Raw genomic sequence first — 20,329 nt, forward strand, 5'->3', positions numbered from 1 at the left:
CAACTCATGCAGTTTTCTCCTAACATAGCTTGACGTTTCACGCCATGCACCCCCTTTTATTCCTTAACCCTGAGTCCATTAATCGTCCTCACCTACCTATTGTCTTGACTCGCAAGCCCACCTCCTCGACAAAAAGCCCCAAGCCCAGTCCTTTATGCTTGTATAACCAAGCCAATAGCCATCACCTTATCTAGAGTCCTTTCCACAATGTCTTCTAACCAATTCCCATCCAACCTGAGAAGACACCAGTGCAAACAGCCCCATTGATCTCTCTTTTCATCCCACCATATTGCCCTCTATCTTCTTGAAGTCTTTACTATTTACTTCCCTAACAAACTAATTCTCAGTCCCTTTTCCTTAACCAATTAACAACTTTCACTTGATCTTTAACCAATCTCCCAACCGTGAGCCCCACCTCCATGCTGCCTTAACCCAAAACACCCCACCTACAGCAACCCAAAACCCTCTGTAATGCTCGACCCCACCAAAGGTCCGTGAAATTGGTAAAAATATAATTTAATCTTGGTCGTAGATTCCTCGATAGAAGATCAACGGTTTAGATCTACGATTTGAGCCATTCAATCCGTTGGATCCACAATTAGACCCCTAGGATCGTCGATCGAACTCGAGTAGACATCAGATCATGTCACTCGAGCATCGATCTCCTTTGATTTTATAAGATCGGAAGAGTTAATAAATCTATGGACCATATCCAATTATCTTAAAAATAATCACTCAATTTAATCTTGAGATTTTCCATGGAATTGACTTTTCATGGAAACTATCTTTTCAAATCCACATAGGTTGGACAAATTTCCAAAGTGTGCTCAATCATGGGATTTGCCTAAATGGTAAATCTCCCATGGTTGACTTTCTTTCCCGCTTTTTGGTAATCATAGATAGCACATAAAACATTAGGAAAGATATTCAACTTTCAAAATCTAAATTAAAGGAGGGAGATATTCTTTTTAATTTTTTTTTGTCATTTTTCTTGTAGCTCAAATTTGAGACATCAAATATTGTCCATTTGACTTGATTTTGGTCTCATAAGATAGGTTTTTCGATTCCCTATCCAACGGGCCCAAGATCAAGCAATTTGGACATGATTTGATGAAGCTATGGCCCACTTACCATTATGGTATGTGTCAAATACGGGATTTGTGTTTTAGGAATCTTTTCAAGCAAGTTTAAAGTTGTTTTATGTCATTTAAATTAGAAAATAAAGTAGTAAGATTGTGTATATCTTCCAAATCTTAAAGAGTTGACTTTGCTTTTCTCATTTTAGTAAGCCATGCTAGCACATCATATTTTAGGCTCTTTTTTTTTAAACTTAAAAGGTTAAAATTCTTGGAGGAAAAACCAAAAGGGAAAGCTAGCTTAATAAATGAGAAATCACTTAAATCACGTATGGGAATTAAGTATCAAAAAGAAAGAAAGAAATCTTGGATTTGAAAGAGAAAAGGAGAAAGGGAAAAGAAAAATAGAAAGACGTTGTAAATAACTGAACTTAAGCTCTCCCCTTAGGTTGGAAAATAGAGAGAGGGATAGAAAGAAAAGAGAAAAAGAGAAAAGAAAGAGAGGATGAGTAGAGGAGGAAAAGTGGAGGTTTGGGCATGAGGCTTGACCTTTTGTGGCTTGAACTTCTTCAACATTTAACTCATCTACTAAGTACCCTTGATCTTGTATGATTTCTTTCCAACAGCACTACGCACATAGGTTTATACCCGAGAGTTTTATTGTATGGCTTCTCCAACAAGACTATGCATATAGGTTTATACACTAAAGATTTTGTGTATGCCTTTGCCAACAAGCACTATTCATATGGGTTTATACACCAAAGTTTTCATGCATGTCTTTTCAACAACACAATGTATATAGGTTCATATACCCAAGTTTTCATGTATGTCTTTTCCAACAACACAATGTATATTAACCCCCTTCTATTACAATATTAATCAAGGGCGGTGATAAATTCACCCCCTTCTATTACAATATTAACCCCCTAATTTTCAAAATGGACTGTACAACCTCTACAGATCGGATGGCTAGGATCATCCTATGGAAACGATTTTTGGGGAAAAACCTTATTTACATTGTGGCCCATCAAATGGGCTGTTTGGATCATCTTATGGTTTGGGTTGTACAGTCCATTTTGAAAAATATGGCGTGAATATTGTAATAGAATGGGGTGAATGTATCACCGCTCTAAATCGAATGTCTTCTCTTTCTTGCTTCAACATGCTTGTTAATTTAGCATTATGCATTATCAAATATTTACCATGTGATGTGATATTGGTGGAGAGTACACTAGACATGCCTTTTGGCCATAGTTTTTAAACTACCCCATGTCCTCGTGAAGGCTCATGAGTCGACTCCCTTTTCCCTTGGTTGCATTCTACGTTTTGCCTCGGCCTTCCACATCAAACCCTGTAGAGTCAATAAAAACACCTTTGACTCTCCCGAGTTAGGACCACGCCAACTGAGTACTTAGCCGCATCAACCGCGTTCTTGGCCGCGTCCGTGCCGAGTCAACAAGGATTTTTTTGGCTACATTTTGATCCTCATCTCCGTTTTTAAACACTGTTTTGGGATAAATGTTTCTCTCGTGCTACACAACATAAATTTTCGTTCCCTCAATCTCCATCTCAAAATGGAGTTTAAGAGAAAAAACATTGCTACATTAGAGAAGCTGGTTTGTTGATGCTCTTTCATTATGGAGCACTTCTGCAATGTAAATGTTGCCTTTGTGCACGCTTAGGTGTCTTCATTTCAGCTTTTTACTGGTGTTGTATCTGATTATTCTCTACTTGGATCATGGGGTTCTATATAATAGTGTCATTGCCACTATTTGTAAACACTAGCTTCGTTTGGTTGCCTAAAAGCTCAGCAGCCATCGGAATTTGGCTTGGATTTGGCATGCTATTCCACGTTTGGTTGCCAAAATAGCATTGGATTCCCTTTAACTTCCTTGGATGTTTCTCATGTAATAATTGCTTGTCTGGTGACATTGATTCCTGGTCCCCTCATGACTTTTAAACCAAATTCTTCCAAAAGTAAAGAATTTTGGTTGAATTTTCTAGGGAATGATGCTCTCTCTCTTCCATCTCTCTCTCTCTCTCGCCTTTTTCTGTCCTTATATTGGTAATGACACCCCTACTCTCTTGCTCTTGGAGTATATGCCGCGCAACCAAACACTACTTACACAATTCTCCGTGGTAATTCCAGGCAAATCAAAATGCTTGTCTCCTCCCTTGGACTTCGTATTCCACTACTTCACTACTCCTCGAGCCACCACCGCGCAACCAAACATAGCCTAAGGATATCATTGTTATGTTAGATTGGTTGTAAAACCCCGAGCAAAATCACTACACGTTGCGGAAGAATAGACTGTCTAGAACAAATTTTTTGCTCTAATCGAGCATTCCTAGGGACTAATTGATTTTAATGTGATTTAATAAACGTAAATATAAATACCTTATTTTGCTGATGAGAAGAAAAACGTCTGCGTGATCTACTCCTCGAAAATCCGCCAACGATCTAATCGATGCGAAACCATAAGTTTAATCGATGGATTCCTTTCTTTGCACAAAGGATCTTGTAAACAACTCTTTGTTTAGTTTATAACCTGATCTAAATCAGATTATAATGTGGGAATATGTATTTAGATCAATGGAGCTTTGTTGGATGTTTGTCTTTGACTTAGAAAAGACAAAACTAGCTGATAGAATTGAAGAAGAAGAAGAAGAGAAAGACTTTGGGATGTCTCTACCAATTTCCAACACATGGAATTATTAAAGAGCTTTCTCAAACTCTATTCCTTTGTCTTGTATTTATAGACTTTGGGATGTCTTGATTAATATTGTAATAGAAGGGGGTTAATATAGGCATAACGAGAAAATAAATCCACAAAGATTACATGAAAACAAGAGCCAGAAATGAGAAACAACTAGGGTATGGCCCCAAATATCAAAGAGTAAGTTAAAAAAGGAAATAAGGATTTAATTTTATTATTCAATTGAAATGAAATTGGTAAGTGCTTCCGACGTTGATAGTCATAGCAGTTTGAACTATGATGCATTATTACTTTTTTTCAATGGTACCATGAAGCATTATTACATGACGATAAAATAAATGACACGGAGACTAAATTGTGCAAAACACTGGCATTAGCGTGGGACAAGGGGTAATGCCATGCAGACAAAGGAGAAACAAATGTTGAAAGGGCATAGACATTGAATGCACAATGTGAAGGGGAAATCAAAGGAGTTTAATAAGATATATATAGGCTGCCTTGAACTATGAATCCAGTGATGAGCTTCCTTGTATGCAGATCCTTCACAAGAATAAAATTTCGAGTACAAAAAAATAATAATAACAACCAAATTGAGAAATAAACTAAGAGAAAAACAATAGTTCCCGCTGAATACTAATCAAAAGTAAAAGGAATAATGCAAAACTTATTGGGTTATGGTAACTGAAGATTCATCGCATTACAATATGTGGACGATAATAGGGCCATGAGTCATTGGTGATGACGATGTGACAAGCAGCACTTGTATCACTCATTCACGAAGCTTTGGCGAGGTAGAAATGGAGTGATCACCCATATGATGTGCGAGAATCAGAGGAGAAACTGCTTGGTACAGCGAGCTACACTGATGGACCATGATGGCCACAGATCTGGTAGTTGGTGGCACTTCGAGCGTCGAGGCTGACGCAATAAGAAATAATTGATCATGGGCCAAGAGTAAGTGTTTTGCAAAGTCGTAAAGTTGGGATGTGCTACCATGGGAAGCAAGGTAGAGGACCTCAAATGTGTCTCGAGAGGAGGCTTGTGAAGTGGGACGTTTGGTAGAGGTCTTAGAAGTAAACATGTGGCATCATGTCGAAACAGCAGTAGAAGCTAAAAAAATGAGAGTAGATGATGTAGAGCAGGCAACGAAGGTCGAGTTCGGTTCCGGGTTGGTATGGGGCTTTGCTCTGATTGGATTGACTAGCTCTGTTCAGTGACTATTGAAAGAGTAAAGGAAAAAAAGTATAATTGGTAGGAGACAAAAGGGAAAGATTGAGACGGAATTGAAGAAAGCTAAGAAAACAATTGAGAAAGAGAAAAAGGTGTCCAGCAGAGAATATTAAAGTAGAAAAGAAATAGTAAAGATGAAAATCCATGTTTTGGAAAAATGTGAGATTGTTTGTACTTTCTAGGATTTCTGTTTTGAATTGTTTGAACCTTCTTGGATTTCTAAAACAGCTTCTATAGGACGATATTAGAAATGTTTTGAAGTTAGGAACTGAGTAAGAAAGGTTGAGGATTTTTGTTTAGAGGAAGGAAAGTGTTATAACTTATAAGTCAATTTAAGTTTGAAACTTGTGATTGCTATTTTATTTCTACTGCATAATATATAAATGTCATGTTTTCACTATTTCACCCAAGGGAAACACAATCTTTCCGATGACTCTACTTTCTTTTGAAGTTCACAAGAATCATTGTCTAAATCGTAATTGTACAAGTTTTAGGAATGTTAACATTTACAAGAAATTGCTTATATGGCAGTTAGTATATGTATAAAGCATAAAAGAGGGACGAGGAGTCACATTTAACAATTTCCGAAAAACAAGAACTGACAAATATGATACACCCGTATGATTCAAATAACAATAGTGGATTAACTGCTAATAAGGTTCAGTTTTAAAAATAAAAAAAAACAATGCCACAGACATGAGCACAAGAAGAAGAAAAATGCCTTCTTCAAAAAAGTTCAGCACCAAACATATCAAAGGGAAAAATAGATGTATCACCCTTTGATTTTTATCGTCTGTGTCCACATCCGTTGACGTATCTGTTCTAGGACTGGTTTCCGCCATCGTAGACTCTCCCCAGTTCTCAAACTGTACACTAGCTAGGGAAACAAGATTAGGCTGTTGACCCTTTTGTGGAGTTAATCTTTGTGGCCCAACTATCTTCGCGGAATGAGCTATGTCAGGGGAAGCGAGTGACTGTTTCTTGAGAAAAGACCATTGAGAATAAACAAGCTTCTTAAGTAGCAAGAAGGGCACTCATTGTAACTTACCAATCTCAAGACTGTACAGTTACGTTTAGGAAAAGACCAGAACATACCTTCTTAAAATTGCTGAATTGGAGAGGATCAGAAGTAACAACCTGGCCACTTGACTTTGAGTTGAACACAGGATCTTCAGTGCACGACACAGAGAAAGATGAAATCACAATCTACTCCAGCATGTCTATATCAAAAACCAAGGTTTTAAATTTCAAATTCGGTTTCGGCCTTGGCCGAAACCGAAATTGCAGCTGAAAGACTTACATTATTATGCCGAAATTGCTGAAATTTCTGAAATTTCGGAAAAACAGTTAATTTTTGAAAAAACAAAAATCATTTTGCCGAATGAATATCACACAATAATTTTATTCAAAACCAGTCAACTGAATATGACAAGCTAAAATCATCCAGATGGTGTCATAGCACCAGAATGAATATCACACAATAATTTTATTCAAAAGCACCAACTAAGAGGAACTTGAAAATATAATTTCACTGGAGAAAGATATAGGATTAAATGTCCTGGCTTAATTGGGCACAAGCACAATATAGTTAATACAACTAAAACTGGTTAGACATCGATAAAGGCATAAAATATTATTGACAAAACTGGGAGAAGATGAAATTTACAATATTACAAGTCAGTTATATTCAAGTTGACCTCTCATGAAGCAACAAGGCATCAAATACATACTTCTACTAAAGTCAACAGTATCCTCTAGGCGAAATCCAATAGATTGTTCAAGCGACCCAAAGTCAGAAACACGAGAAGCATGGATGTGGTTGCCCTCGGCGCTACTGAAAAAATCAAGTGGAAGTATTGGAAAGCTTGCAAACAATAAAAAGTACGAAAATTCAAACCCAGAAACCAAATAAAATTTTAATCAGCCACCAAAACTCAGAGACAGACCTGCAGTAGAGAAGTTAGGAAATAATCATTGAGATCATCACAAATCATGTTCAGAAGAAAGGTCATAAAAAATATGAACTGCTATTCTGCACAGAACAGTAAAAGATCTCTCCCTAAAATGCGGGATCTGAGAACTATCCAAAAAAAAATCAGGATTTTAAATTTGCTCTTACTCTGAATTTCTAACACGGAAAATGCTGTTTCCTAATAGGTCGTTTGTGATTTCATCTGATATAGATTGTAGCTGAAATAAATTCACAGTGAAGTCGATTTACATTGTTTGGAAGACATCCAAAGTTTTCCACAGAAATCAATTGACACTGTTTGGATGGCATCCAGAGTTTTATGAGAAAATCCAATTTTAATAAAAAATTGTGATGCCTAGAAACAAAGAAGCTAACTTTCTAAGCAATAGCTAGAAAACTGTACTGAGATCTTTCATTACCAGAAGACATCCAAAGTTTTCCACTGAAATCAATTTACACTGTTTGGATGGCATGCAATTTTAATAGAAATTGTGTGATGCCTAGAAACAAAGAAGCTAACATTTCTAAGCAATAGCAAGGAAACTGTACTGAGATCTCTCATTACCATTACTATCATATTGTATATGTACTCCAGTTTTGGGACTTCTCTATGCAACACCCATAAACTAGATTTTTCTGCTGATGTTCTAACCCATTGTTGCGATTTGAGAAAGCAACAATGTCAATCTGTGCAAACTTCAACATAAATTCTATTGGCTGTTCCTCTATTTATTTTGTTGTTGTAAACTTGTGCTCGCTGTTTCTGTATTTTACCTTGAATTATCATAGTCTAACAAGCATGTATTTTTTCTTGGCCTTTCATTTTGGTTTTTATGTCAGCAACTTCTATTTCAATCTCACCGTTTTTATAGTGTGCTGTTGTTTATCCAATTCATGTTTCTCAAGATAAGTAGAGTTTAATATCCAATTCCGTTTTATCAAGAATAGAGTTTAAAGAAAACTGAAAAAGTGTATTTAAGGCATTAAGTGGAGAACGAACTGGTTAACAACTAAACAGGAAAGTAAGGTGTTCAACCCAACCCGTTCACTTGTGTAGATTTCAGATAAAATGATTATGTCAAAATGGGAGTAAGAATGAAGTGTGGAGAGATCACATCTTACAAATTCACAATAGGATTTCAATGCATCTTTTAAATAAATTTGACTTTTTTAAAAATTTAATGGTAAGGATGTATGCAGACTGGAAGTTATGTTTGTGTCAACCCTGTGGCCATTAACGTTAGGGAATGGTGCCAAATCTCATGACCCATTGCCCTTGTCTCACCTACAATACACAAACTCTCTCTCCAATTCTATCGTGGGAAGAAAAAAAGATATAACGAATGGATTGTGCACCTATCTAAATTCATATTCTTACATCACCTCCATGCCTAGGTACATAATTTGCCTCTTAACTAACGAAGCCCTCTGAACTCCTTGACGCAGGACCAAAGGGAGCCATTACCTATCTCCTCTTGAAAAACTTGCTAATCCACTCCCAACCTATCTGTGGCATTTGATGAGATACTGGTGCTAAAGGTGAATCATCACACCTCACCTTATCCTATGATGTAAATCACTCACCATTACTGACAGACTGAACTGCTTGAGATATTGGTGGTTGAGGCTTTTGTATACCTTTAAGCAGTACTTTTCCACCATTCTGTATCGCCTTAACCAGCAGTAGTCAAAATACTCTTGGGTAGGGAAGTGGGGAGTAAATCTATGGTAATTTTTCATTAAAAAAAGAAAAAAATTATAGCATACAGAACTTCAAGAATTTTAAAGTTCTCTGAATTGGCGGCTCAAGAAAAGGTCTGATTTGTCAAACTCTGAAACAGGTTCTCATGGAGGAAAGAAAAGCATGGAAGGCACAAATTTCAAAAGCTGTCAACTTCATTTTCATGAAATCAAACTACAAATTTCTATGAACAGAAGACTACAAAATATCTGGAAAAAAAAAAAAACAACCATGAATCCAAGGATCTCAAAAGCTCCAAATCTACTGAAATAGATTTCAGACAAGGATGTTCCAACCCAAAAATGAGTGGAGATTTTGGCCCTGTCAGAACACCTTAATACTACTGGTCTCTGCCACTAACTCCTATTACGACTGGTTTCTGCAAATCAAAATTGCAAAAAAAAAAAAAAAGAGAAAAAAGGAAAAACAATAGAGAAATGAAGATTGGATTGTTGTCCATGAAGAAACTCTCAACAGAGCGAGAAAAGGAAAGTCCTTGGTTGGTATCGACAACTGCAAGGAGCGAGAAGCAGAGGTTGCTAGGTGGGCAAGAGATCCAGGGGTGGTTAGGGATTTTCATAGGAGAGCGATCTGAGCAACTAAGCGATTTAACAAGAAAAAAAAATTCTGAGGGGGGAGAGGGAAGAAATGATAATGGCTGAAAGAGTTTTATTGGGATACCGTTCTCCATATATATTCTCTCTCTCTCTCTCTCTCTCTCTCTCTCTCTCTCTCTCTCTCTCTCTCTCTCTATGTGTGTGTGTGTATATATATATATATATATAGAGAGAGAGAGAGAGAACCTCTTTAATTGACTTTTAAGTAAGCCTCTTGTCAACAGGGGTGGGATTCAACGCATCCAAACTGTGCAAAACAGATTTCCATGGAAATTTATTTGCCCTGTAAGATTTTTACTTTCATCCAAACGAACTCTAAATGTATATTGGATAAAATATAACTAGTTGGTTAGAAAGTAAAACCCTATCAATTTATAATGTATTAGATACAGAGAATCGTGAAGAGGTGAGAAATTTACAGACAAAAGTTATCTTAATTCACTAAAGGGAGATAGACAACTGGAAGGTGAAAAATTTACAGACAAACACTGTCTTTCTTCTCTAGAGAGACAGAAAACTGGCATTTGAAAGAAGTGTTCGTTTTACTCAGCAATCATTTTTGTTTTATATTTTTTTCTTTTTTAATGATATCTTTTTTTATAGTACTGTTCTTATTTCAAACTATGCTCATGGCACTAACTATGCAAAGAATTGTTAACTCAGAATTCTTTATTGTACGTAAATTCGTTGATTTCTCCAAAAACATCATATTAAATTTTAAATCACCCAAATCAAAGCATTGTGTCAGTTCAAGACACTGATGGACTTGCTTGAGTCACATTTCTGGCTGATGATATAAAAAACAGAAATTGTGTGACATGGTGAACAAAACATGACACTGTTAATCACTGATTAAAAGAAGTAATTTGGGGTTTCGACTTTAAAGATGATATTCTATAAGTGATAAATTTTTATCTTATGTTGATACAAGGAAAGCACAACTCTAATTTCTTCATGAATATATCAAGCCAATACATGGAATGGCAAGAAATCCAATGGTTCAACAAGCTAATAACATCACATTAACATAACCAAAATCTCTTCCAATTGAGAGCAACAAATAGAGAAAATAATTCCAAGTTGAATTAAGTGGGTTAAAATTCCTAGACTATTGAAACAAACAACAGAATGAAATCCTCCAAAACTTCTCAATAGAAAACAAAATTATAAAAGAAATCACAAAACAAGCAACCCGAAAAAAGGAAAATTAAAAAACATAAAATTGCTGAATGAATAATTCACAAGTACAAAAAACAAACACTAATTGAAACATAATGAAATAAATAAGTAGTCATTACAGTGAATAAGGTGCTGATGATGGAGGAACGAAACTCGGCATGACGGCCTCTGCTTCTTTAACATCTTCTGCTCCAACCCTGCCTCTTTTACTCCCCATCCATCATCACCACCACCACCACTTTTATCATCAAACAGGCAAAAAATCAAACCCCTAAACCCAAAACCCTAATCCTAAAAACCTAAAGCTTCCACAACCAAAAAGGCTGAGAAACCAAAACACTCAAACCCGAAAAAAATACCTAATCCAAACCTGCAACTCTCCCAGCTTTAGATCACAAGAACAAGACCCTAATCCAAGAAAAAACCAATCTTGATCATATCATCATCACAAGCATAATAACAAATGGCACAGGACCCAAAACCCACACACAAAAACCCTAAAACCAAAGAAACCCTACAACCAGAAAAAAAACATCACCTCATCATCATCACCACTAACCGTACAATTAATGGAAAAAGTACCAAGATCCTGAAAAACCCTAAAACCAAAGAAACCCTAATCATCACTGAAAACCAAAAGTCTCGACCAATAGAAATTCAAGAACTTGCCGGATAGCCGAAATCCAGGTACCTAGAACCCTGATTTCCCGGAGCTTTTTTTACTAGAGAGCAAAATCGCTACCTTTGACTTGTTTTCAAGCGATTTTTCCCGAAATTTCAACGAAGGCCCCTTGGATTTCAATATTTTAATGGAATAAATAGTATCCTACGATTAGATCATCCCAATCTCAAAATGTCGTTTTCTATTGAAATCTCTACCTTTCGAAATGAACGGATAATTTCTACAGATTGAGTTGCTTTTGTGCAGACCGTGTCAGATACTGAAAGAGATTCATCTCTCTCACGAGTGAGAGAAAAGGTGAGTAAAAGAGGAGTCTCTACTCTCTAGGCAAACACCCCTAACTCTTATCAAAATTATAGACATGCCACTAGATTCCGAGTAACCGCATGCCCTTATTTTGTTAAGGACACTACTCACTTTGTTTGACAATTTTGATTAGAAGTTGGCCGCCTCTAGAATACTGTGACAGACTGACAGCTGTTAAAAGCATATAAAAGGTCAAAAAACAAAGTGGGTAGTGCCATTATCAATATATGTTAGTAGTAATATCATCATTCCCATTATAGACAATTTTTATAGGTAAATAATATCAGATTTTGATTTTTCCCTAACCTATCTTGTCATTTAGTGCTAGAGAGTTGTCAAGAGGTTATTATATTTCCCAAAAAACTCTTATCCACCAATTAAAGGAGAAAAGACAGCTGGGTTTGTGTAAATATCAAAATAAGGTTGTGCTGATAACATTCCACATTTTCATATGAATATAATATCTGCACTCCCATATTTTAACAAAGGGCACTCTTCTACCTACCAAAAAACATAAAGGGCACTCTTTTTATGAGTTTTTTTAAGTATAATTTCTTGAGTTTTTATATGGTATGGTGTAAGCCTTATAGCCTGTTATTTTACAAAAAGTACTGTAGAGACCACATCATAGGTGATGGGGCCAAAATCCGGGCTTGCGATCGCACGGCAGGTAGAGTGCCTCTGTTAGCATCTGCAATCAAACAAAGGGGTCAGGGAGGTCCGGGATGGGTGCCGAACGACCACTTCGACACCCAAGTCAGATTCTGGACCAAACCGTATGATGAACAGCAAAAGTGACAGGAGGACGATCAAGCTTACCAGAACTAATACGCGGGCTTTTTCTCTATACGTTGGGCGGATGGGTTGAAAGTGGAGAGTAGGAAGGAGGGAGCGGGTGTCCAGCACCTTTTTTCCCTCTCTCTGCTTGGAATTGAATGGTCTTAATGGTGGTTAAAGCTCCCCTTTAATAGCGCTTGGTTTTGGAATTTAATTTCCCTCCGTCCCCCTTTTGTTGGATCCCCCTTTCTTCGGAGTTTAACGCTTATTTATCCTTCTTACCTGCATGCAAACTTCCTTCATGGGACGCCACGTGGACATCTGAAATACAGGTGTGACAATCCAAGATTGGGGTGAATTGGTCAATTAGAAATTTTAGGCTTAATTAAGGGAGATTAAAAGTTAATCCATTTAATTAAGCACTAATTAGTCTAACCCTTGTTCAAATAGATTTATCAATAGAAGCTAAGGTTTAGACTTTCTAATCATGCACATTTAGCTAACCCTTGTTCAAATAGATATTATAATGCAATTTAAGGTTTAGACATTTATCTTAAGTGCATTCACTAACCCTTGTTCAATTAAAGTATAAACATAAGTAAGGTTAGAGATTACCAATCACCACACGTGCAAGAGAAAGAAAGTAAGAGAGAGAGAGAGAAACAATGCACACACAACGAGGACACCAAGATTTATAGTGGTTCGGTCACAACTTGACCTGCTCCACTCTTCTAAGTTTGGCTCATTGGGTACTCCACTATGGTGAGATTTCAAGCCTAATCTCGAAGCTCTTACAATAAGTTTTTCCATTCTCAAGGGCCAAAGCGAAGCCCATCTGCACGAAACATTCGGCAAAGGAACAAACCCTCATATGCCGTCTTCACCTTTCTTGGGCCGAAGAGGAGACCCTTGTCTTCACCTTTATTAACGGGCCGAAGATAAGACCCTCTTCTTCACAATTCTTTCCGGGCAGAAGAGAAGACCCTCTCATGAAGAACAAAGAAAAAGTAAAACTCTCAATGCCTCTTAATAGGCGGATTACAACTTTGTATAGCTCATAATCACTCCAAGAAATAAACAAGTAAAAGCCCTATGTAGTGCCTCTTGATAATGTGTAGAAATGGAAGATCAAAGAGGTTTTTAGCTTTTGAAATAAAATATTGAAGCTCAAAGAGAAATGAGATTTGATCTTTCTCAAAATGTTCAAAAGCTTGTAGAGATAGGTTTTAATCATGTATATATAGAGTATTTGAAAATGTGACCGTTTGGGGTAAAACTATAAATTATTGGCTTAAAAAAGTCAAGCAGAAAATGCCCCAACGGCTAGATTGCTGGACCGCGGCGGTCGCCCGCCCCTATCGGGCGCCCTATTCTATTTTCAATTTTTTTACCGCCACGGTCGACCGGCCCAATGGCGGTCGCCTAGCGAGGGCTAACTGTTTGCTCAAAAATTTGGCTCATAAAACCTATCCCAGTCGACCGACCCACGGCGGTCGCCCGCCTTAGACCAAATTGGATTGTTCTGTTTGAAACAGAAGCGCATCCGCGGTCACTCGGCTTGACCCGATTGACCGGCCCGATAAAATTCGAGATGGCCTGGATTTCCAGGTTCCATCCCGCGGTTGCCCGGCATAGCCTGGTCGACCGGCCCTGAGTGAAATTCCATTTTAACTTTAAAATCCAGGGGCTTTTGGGCTATGGTCTTTGGGCTTAAGTCCTAGGTTTTCAAACACATTTTATGGTGTGTGTATGGTTTTCAAAGATGTAAAAAGTTAAGTATGAAAACCTTTTGAAAGTGCATTTTACATAAAATCAAGAGGACTCCAAATACATTTAAAAATAAGAACCTTGAGTCTTCTTGGAATGTCTTGGCTCCTTTGCACTTTCTTGGACTTCTTCGGCTTGTGAGTGAACTTCTTGACCTTGTTTGGCTCTTGTGACTTGTCCTCCAATCTTCAATGCATGTTGAGGTACATGAGGTGTCACTGTTTGAGAAATTAAATAACCGCAAGTGCACGGATCGTGTAAATACGGGTCGAACTCAAGGAAGAGAAATCTAGTTGTCAATCCTATTCTTTTACCGATTAGAATACTAGCTATGATATAATGTTGCCTGGAATTGACTCAGGATTTCCGTGGACTTAGACCTCGGAGCCAACACTATATATAAGCGTATATTCTATTCAATCTAAGAATCAAATTTAACTAAGATCTTTTTGATTTAAAATCCTAATTTAGGCAAAGTGTACCAAATTTTAATGGTCTCTATTAACTACTTATCTAATTTAATTAGAAAACTAAATTCTAAGGGCTTAAGTAAATTGGAAAATTGCAAAAGTAATTTGGAATAGTATAAAAACCTTAATTCAATATAAAAGATTACTTAGGGTTAGAATCCACCATGGGTTTGGAATTATATTATTAATCAAACCAATTTCTGTATTGGATAGTGTATTTGATAAATTTAGTCTATGGGGAATAAGATCTATTGATGTCATTGCCCATGAGTGTTTTATCAAATATACTACTCAATTTAAAGATATTATATAAGAAATTATATTTATTTATCGGAAATCACTTATACGATTGGGGAAAGCCAGTGGCATACGTGATTGGGATCCAACAAATACAAATCCTTACATAAGTTGTTATATAAGCCACTGGTTTTAATTAATCATCTTTCTCCTTCCCCATGGCTTCATCTAAACCCCAAGTAGATGGATTTAGTTATTCATGGAGAAGGGGAAAGAAACAAAGAAAATAGAGAGAATAGAGAAGAGAATTGCCATTAAGAACTTGAAAAAAAAATCAAACACAAAGTACTCTCTTTAATATTAAACTTCAAAACAAAAGTACATCGAATGATAACTTGGAATTGAACTTGAAAATAAAGAACAAAAGTAAAGTAAACTTAGTCTTTTTCTCCTCCGAACAATGGTTGAATCCTTGATCGCCTTCCTTCAAACCTTGGTGTCGCCTTGGATTAGGATCTCGGACGGTTGGATCGTTCCTTGATTGAGAGAAAGAAAAGAAAAAGAGCTTGAAAAGAGAGCAAGAAAAAATAAGAGATAGTAGAAAGAAAGAACAAGCAAAAGCATAGAGAGAGAGAGAGTATGGGAGAATGAGAATTAGAGAATCCTCTTTTTTCGCCGGTTGGAAGAAAGAGAGATATATAGAGAAGACAAATGAGAAATTACAGAAAGTAGAGAGTGAAGAAAGAAAGAAAGCTTGCTAATCATGAGATTGCCCAATAGGTAGGATTGCCAAAATCAAGAGAGACCTTACAAAAAAATTGGCCGAAACTATATTTTCTTCAAGAATAGCTGAATTCTTCTTTAGCAAGTAATTAACAACCCTTGCGTTCTTTCTCCCAACAATCCAATTTAGTGGGCCCTACATATAACTTTCCAAATCATGAGAAGTAATGGAACCGAAATATCACTGGATGTTACCCACTGAATATGGTTTGTTGCTAAAAAAAAATCAAAATAACCTTGCTGAATCTTCATGCAAATGAGCATGATCTTGGTGGGTCCCACGGTTATAGGCAAGATGCTAAAACCGAGCCTACTAAAAAAAAAACAGAAGTTACTTTGCTTCTCTCACTTTCCACGTTTTTAAAAGAAAAGTAGCAAGTGGGACCCATTTCCAAATACAAACCATGGCTGAATCTTTTTGTGCCAAAATACCCAAACAATCACAAACGTCCATTTCATATGCATGCCTAGAATACACAAATTGCTATCTAAAATGGACGTTGCATGGATTTCTCATGAGATAAAAAGAAACAGCAGCTTCTATATTGAAATTGCATGATGTCACGCCCACCTATATCTTATTGACTTTCCAATACTATTTCCATGCATGCTGCCAACCATTGGTAATATTTCCAACCTTAAACCTTTGCATGGTATCCTATTATTATAAAGCTTTCCAAATTGGAGATGCACATGCAACGTCCACCATATTCCACTAACTTTATATTTTCATACTTTTCATTTCTACCCCCCTCCAATTTCATACCTAACTCCATCAATTTCCAATTGCCAACAATCGTGGCCCCCACATGAATTCAAAAGAACTCTTTTTTTTTTTCTTCTAATAAATATAGACTCACTTTCTAAACCCAAAGTGGGCTGACCGAATATGGATGAATTGGTGTTGCACAATAGTGGGCCCCTACTTATGGAGAAATGATATATTCGAACCCTTCTATATTCCCAAGCCAACCCCTTCTACTATGGGTAATGAGAGTACTTAGTGGTCCATTCCATGGGATGATCTAAACCATCCATTTGGCGAGCCGTCAAATGGATGATTCGAAGCATTCGTCTTGTGGGCATTTAAATTAGTTGCACTCCTAAAATGACTTCCCAAGGCTATTTTGAACCAACCAATTGGTGGATCGTAAAATAATCCGAACCCTTCAAATGATGATCCACAATGGTGTTGATCCAATAGTTGTTTCCACTTTTGAATCTTTCTTTGGAATTTCATCGTTTTAGCTCCATTTTTCACGATAATCCATAAATAACCCTGAAACACCAAAAACAAGAAAAATACATTAGTAGCACCGCTTTAAATGAGAGAATTATATGATTTTTCTACCTACAATTCACACATAAATGTGCTCATCAGATTCCCCCATACTTAAGCTTTGCTTGTCCTCAAGCAAACAAAAAGAAAAACTAAAACAAACACAAAAACTAAATAAAAATAATATCCTAACTCACTTTCGTAGGAATCACGATTGCACTTAGCACGTGCAACAAGCCTTTAAACCCCTAGGTTACCCTAGTGGACGAGTTGTGTCTCGTGAGTGTTTGCAGTGAATATGCACACAAAATTCTGAAAACAAACTTTTCTTTTCAAATCCCACTATAGAGTAAAGCCAAAAATTTCTAATCCTTTTTATTTGTTTGATAAATTACTCAAAATAGAAGAACAAGAATACCTATATACTTAAACTTTGCATCCTATCCCAAGTCGGAAAAATTTGAAAAATATTTTAATCAAGGAATCCTCTTTTGAATTTGTCCTACTTTGCTCCCTTAAACTTGCCTCTGATGTAATCGTACCATAAAAGAAATTTGATTCGGAAACTTCGTAGAAAACTTACAAATTTATATGGTCCACCATACTTTCAACTTTTCCCATAGTTTCTAAGAATAGAACTCATTTTTTTTTTTTTTTTTTTTTTTTTGTAATCCTCTACTGCTTTTGGCGTGAATGACATGCAGGGCATGCACCAGACACCCAGGCTACTAAGCAGTGTCCGACTAATCTTTGATTTGCATATGTCATAGACATTGATGCATATGAGTCCAAACTTTACCTTTGATTACGTGCAATGCTTTGATTTATTAAGCTTTCTAATTGACCCATGTATGTAGTTTTCAGTCAGTTGCTCTCAAGCCAGTTGGCTTTAAGGAACTAGGCATAAAAACCCTTCAGACTTAATAGCTCAAGTCAAAAAGGCTACAAATCAAAACTATAATCAAGAAGCAAACTTTCTAAAAATCATTCTTCCTTTCTTTTGTTTCAACCTCTCTTTCCTTTTTATCCATACCATATAAAAAGCAAGTTTCTATTTCTATTTCTTATTCAAATCCTTTTAAAAGAAAGATTCCAAAAGAAAACAAAACTAAGAAAGGAAAGTATTCTTTCTAATTTTTTAAATTCCAAAATTAAAATATCCACAAACTTTCTTTCTTAAAATAGGAAAACAACTTTTTTTTTTTTAAGAATACCAAGTTCTTTCTAATTTGAAAAATTACCAAAAACAAAAGGAAAAGAAAATTTCTAACTTTAACTATAGAAAAGATTAGAAAAGAAAGTTTCCAAAAACTACTCCCCCATACTTGATTTATGCATTGTCCTCAAGGCATTAAAATTAGAAACAAAAATATGAGGACTAAAAATAGAAATGAGGGTACGTACCGTATTTTCTTAAGTAGAATTGGAATAGGAAGGTTCATGGAGATCCATGACTTCTTCCATATTCAGCTGTGACAACTCAATGAACGGCTTTAAACGTTGACCATTAACTTTAAAAATCTCACCATTGCTGGGATTTAGAACCTCGACCGCACCATGGGAGAAAACTTTGTTAACCACATATGGTCCATCCCAACGGGATCTTAACTTACCTGGAAAGATATGCAATCTTGAATTGTAGAGAAGCACTTTTTCGCCCTCTTGAAACGATTTTCTCAAAATATGTTTGTCATGAAAAGCTTTTGTCTTCTCTTTATAGATCTTTGCATTCTCGTACGCTTCATTGCGCAACTCCTCCAATTCAGAAAGTTGTAATCGCCTTTGAACACCTGCAGAAGACACATCAAAGTTTAGTTTCTTAATAGCCCAAAAAGCTTTATGTTCCAATTCAACCGGGAGGTGACAAGCTTTGCCATACACAAGGCGGTAAGGAGACTGACCAAGATCAGTCTTGAATGCCGTCCTATGAGCCCACAAGGCATCCACTAATCTAATGGACCAATCTTTGCGGTTTGGATTCACTGTCTTCTCCAAAATTTGCTTAATTTGCCTATTTGAAACCTCCACTTGGCCACTCGTTTGTGGGTGATAAGGTGTAGACAACTTATGAGTAATACCATATTTCTTCATAAGAGCTTCAAAAGGTCTATTACAAAAGTGTTTACCCCTATCACTAATGATCGCACGAGGAGTACCAAAGCGCGAGAGGATGTTTTCTTTCAAAAACTTGACCACCACCTTGTGGTCATTGGATTTGCAAGCAATGGCTTCAATCCATTTTGACACATAATCTACTCCTAACAAAATATACAAGTTGCCAAAAGAATTGGGAAACGGACCCATAAAATCAATACCCCACACATCGAAGATTTCTACCACTAAGATCGGGTTGAGGGGCATCATATTTCGCTTAGTAACTCTTCCTAAGGATTGACATGACCTACAAGCTTTACAAAAATCAAAAGAATCCCTAAAAAGACTAGGCCAATAGAAACCACATTGTAAAACTTTGTGCGCAGTTTTCTTTGCACTAAAGTGGCCACCACAGGCTTGATCATGGCAAAAAGATAGAATCGATTGGTGCTCATGATCGGACACACATCGTCGGACAATTTGATCCGAACAAGTTTTGAACAAATAGGGATCATCCCAAAAGAAATACTTTACCTGTGAGTGAAACCGGTATTTGTCTTGGTTGGACCAATGATCCGGTGTAGCACCTGTAACCAAGTAATTCACAATATCTGCATACCATGGCTCACTAGAAATAGCAAACAATTGCTCATCAGGGAAGTTTTCATTAATTGGACCTTCGTCATTCTTTGCATTAGGAAGTCTAGACAAGTGATCGGCAACCAAGTTTTCCGTACCCTTTTTATCTCTAATCTCCAAATCAAACTCCTGAAGAAGTAAAACCCACCGAATGAGGCGAGCTTTAGCATCCTTCTTTCCAACGAGATACTTGATTGCCGAATGGTCGGTATAAATTATCACATGCGATCCAATCAAGTAGGACCTAAATTTTTCTAATGCAAACACAACCGCTAGAAATTCTTTTTCCGTAGTGGTGTAGTTGAGTTGTGCATCATTGAGAGTCCTACTTGCATAATAGATGACATGCGGTAATTTATTGAATCTTTGGCCCAAAACGGCTCCTATGGCAAAGTCAGAAGCATCACACATAATTTCAAACGGTTCGGCCCAATTTGGTGCTTGAATGATGGGAGCCGTAGTTAACTCATTTTTTAAACACTCAAAAGAATCGAAGCATTCTTTGGAAAACTCAAATTTTTGATCTTTTGCTAACAAGTTGGTTAGAGGCCTAGCATTTTTAGAAAAATCTTTTATAAAACGCCGGTAAAAGCCCGCATGGCCTAAAAATGATCGAATATCCTTCACACTTTTGGGCGGTGGAAGATGGACAATGAGATCCACCTTGGCTCTATCAACCTTAATTCCCTCTTTAGAAATCACATGTCCTAGAACGATGCCCTCTTTTACCATAAAATGACACTTTTCCCAATTGAGGACAAGG

The 20,329-nt window shown here is 36.8% G+C and overlaps 1 protein-coding gene across 4 annotated transcripts in view; it reads right to left on the reverse strand.

Annotated features, from left to right (window-relative positions):
- Window positions 1–11,487, reverse strand: part of LOC143859729 (transcription factor TGA2.2-like) — a 51,066-nt gene extending 39,579 nt beyond the window's left edge. Inside the window, exons 1-6 of one of the 4 annotated variants that reach the window (XM_077370382.1) lie at window positions 11,412–11,469; window positions 10,892–10,940; window positions 10,652–10,770; window positions 6,754–6,857; window positions 6,119–6,192; window positions 5,800–6,003 (exon numbers count right to left, since the gene is read on the reverse strand). In XM_077370382.1, the coding sequence (XP_077226497.1) occupies window positions 5,800–6,003; window positions 6,119–6,192; window positions 6,754–6,857; window positions 10,652–10,749 (480 nt within the window). In that variant the 5' untranslated portion in view covers window positions 10,750–10,770; window positions 10,892–10,940; window positions 11,412–11,469. Of the gene's footprint in view, window positions 1–5,799; window positions 6,004–6,118; window positions 6,193–6,753; window positions 6,858–10,651 lie in introns of all 4 variants that reach the window. The other 3 variants (XM_077370384.1, XM_077370383.1, XM_077370385.1) reach the window with 3 other exon arrangements.
- Between the last annotated feature and the right edge of the window lie 8,842 nt (window positions 11,488–20,329).

This window comes from Tasmannia lanceolata, unplaced genomic scaffold (assembly GCF_043159265.1).
Source record: "Tasmannia lanceolata isolate RefF3 unplaced genomic scaffold, GAP_Taslan_0.1 ptg000036l, whole genome shotgun sequence".
NCBI classification, from domain to species: Eukaryota; Viridiplantae; Streptophyta; class Magnoliopsida; order Canellales; family Winteraceae; genus Tasmannia; species Tasmannia lanceolata.